This window comes from Microtus ochrogaster, chromosome 6 (genome assembly GCF_000317375.1).
Source record: "Microtus ochrogaster isolate Prairie Vole_2 chromosome 6, MicOch1.0, whole genome shotgun sequence".
Lineage (NCBI taxonomy): Eukaryota > Metazoa > Chordata > Mammalia > Rodentia > Cricetidae > Microtus > Microtus ochrogaster.
In genome coordinates, this window is record NC_022013.1 from 79372472 (window position 1) to 79375088 (window position 2617).

A 2617-nucleotide genomic window follows, 5' to 3' on the forward strand; every position below is an offset into this window, starting at 1 on the left:
GACCTCACTTTAGCTGTCCCCAGCAATGGACCCTGCCCTCTCTCCTCCTGCACAGTCCCCATGTTCCCACCCATTTTGGAGGAGGAAGCTGAAGCCTGGGATTTCCCCAGGACTCCCTGTATGTCACTGCTGTCTGGGACAGGGGTTTCAGGTTCTTGCCATTGGCTACAAACTGTTCAGAAGTCTCTGTGAAGATGCAGGATGAAGACTTGGTGAGGTCAGCAGTCTAGCACAAACCAGGGTTGGGGTGGGGCTGACTAGCCAGGATGCTTTGTTTTGTTCTAGGTGACCTCTCTGGGGACCTGCCCTGGCCCATGATGACAGCACTTCTTCTCCTGTGCTTTGGTAAGTGTCTCTTCCCCTCTTCCAGGCCACCCACAGAGAGAGCTGGCCAATGATGTGATGCCTCCTGCCACCTGCAGGCACTGGGGTTTCAAACCCTCGCCTAATGGGACAACGGTGGGAACCTCAGGGTGAAGAGGCTTCTCTGCCTCTCTCAGAAGACTCCTCGTGTCTCCTAGACTCACCCAAGGGTGACACGTGGCTTCCTGAGTGCGTCCCATCACTTACTCCCCATCTTCTCCACCCTCAAGCTGGCTTCAGAGCCGCTATAGCTTGAGTCCCCTGTTTTCTGGGAGTCACCGCTGCTTGCTTTCAGGTGATGGCTAGGTTGGCTGCCTGTGCAGACCGAATAGAAATAACAGGTATTTTCTCAGCATTCCACCAATGGCTCAGCCAACAGCTGCCTCTGGGCTGTGAACTGAGGACACTGGGCAGGCAAAAACAGTTGTCACAGTGTCTACATGGCTCAGGGTTTGTCTCCGGATTGCTTCTAAAGCCACATATAAATGGCACTGGTCATGGGTTAGGATGTCTGCTGGTTATCAGTTGATGAAATTCCTCCCCCTTTTTTTCTTTAACTGAAAAAGTCGTTTGACAATCTCATTCATGAATATGGTCTCATGTAACCCAATCTGGGCTTGGATTCCTTACATAGCTGAGGATAACCTTGAATGCTTGATCTTGCTGGCTCCTAAATTCTGGGATTATAGGTGTATACCACCACGCCTGGTTTATGCGGTCCTGGGGACTGAACCCAGGACTTCACACGGCTAGGCAAACACTCTATTAACTGTTACATTCCACAGCCTTCCTCTCCTTTCCAAGTTTGAGTTGTAAGATACAGGATCAGTCCCTCAACCCCCCGAGTCAGGGCTGTAGTCATCACACTGAGGGCTCCAGATTTCCTGATGTCAGCTCCACAGAGGGAATACTGGGGTCACCAGCTGGGATCTCATCCTTTGGGTCCACCCCAACATTACCCTGTGGTTTCAGCCTTGCCTGGCCTGCTGTGTGCCCAGCAAGCTTGCTCCCGAGGGGCCTGTTATCCACCCGTCGGGGACTTGCTCATCGGAAGGACTCAGCTGCTTCGAGCCTCTTCTACCTGCGGACTGACCAAGCCGGAGACCTACTGCACCCAGTATGGAGAGGTAAGGCCTCTTTCCAAGGCCTCCAGGACCGGAGGAAGGTGGGACAGAATGGGGTTCCTGAGTAAAGTATAGGAGGCCCAGGCTAAGGGCCATGCTCTGGGAGAGGTCACAGGGGTGTAAGTCTGGATCCCTGCTTCTGAGGAGTTTAAAAGTAGAAAGAATTAACAGGGCCTTGCCTAACACACGAGGACCTGTATTAAAGGGTGGTAAGAAGCATGAGGAAGGCTGAGAGCCAATGAGCAGAAGCAGCATTAGGAAGGCTGAGAGCCAATGAGCAGAAGCAGCATTAGGAAGGCTGAGACCGAATGAGCAGAAGCAGCTAGCTGAGGGCCAGGCGAGCCAGCAGGCCGCATAGGTCCTTACATTTCTCTCCGCTCTTGACTATGGGTGTCATGTGACTAGCGGCATGACTTTCTGCCTCGGCATCCCTGAACTGAACTGAACTGATGAACCTGCAACTGAAAGCCAAATAAGCCCTTTCCTCTCCTACAGTGCTGTTTAGTGGGTATTTTTTTTTTTAAATCACAGCAACACGAGTGGAAGCAGGAACGTAGGAATGCATAATGGACTTTGATCTCGTTCACTCCCTCTAGCAATCTTTCTTTTCAATTTGTATTGCTTAATATTCCATACAGGGATATACCGCACCTTGAGTGTGTTCCCTGTGGCCCCTTCCTCTACATGACCCCTTTTCTTGGCCCTCCTCTCTCCCATTTGCCCCTATTCTTCCCTTAGACAATTTCACTTCTACCATCATTTAATATACACACGGGAACCAAAAATGAGAGAAAATATCTGACATTGATCCTTCCAAGACTGGCTTAGTTCATTTAATACATTATCTCTATTTACAGCCATTTCCCCTCATATGATGTAATTTTATTCTTTTATGGTTAGAAGTGCCACAGTTTCCTTATGCATCCCTCTGTTGCTGGACACCCATTCGGATCCACAACTTAGCCACTGTGAATAGCACTGTAGTAAACTCTGATGGGCAGGTATCTCTGTGATGGATTAGTGTCCTTTGGGCAAATGCCCAGGAGTAGTATGGCTGAGTCATAAGAAAGATCTACTGTTGGGTTTCTGAGAAGCCTCCATGCTGACCTCAGTAGTGCTGGAGACTAGTG

The 2617-nt window shown here is 50.1% G+C and overlaps 1 protein-coding gene across 1 annotated transcript in view; it reads left to right on the plus strand.

The window, feature by feature from the left end:
- The first annotated feature begins 317 nt into the window (after positions 1-317).
- Positions 318-2617, plus strand: part of Lamb3 (laminin subunit beta 3) — a 40759-nt gene continuing 38459 nt past the window's right edge. The window contains exons 1-2 of the mRNA XM_026779990.1: positions 318-345; positions 1336-1490. Of these exons, the coding sequence (XP_026635791.1) occupies positions 318-345; positions 1336-1490 (183 nt within the window). The remainder of the gene's footprint in view (positions 346-1335; positions 1491-2617) is intronic.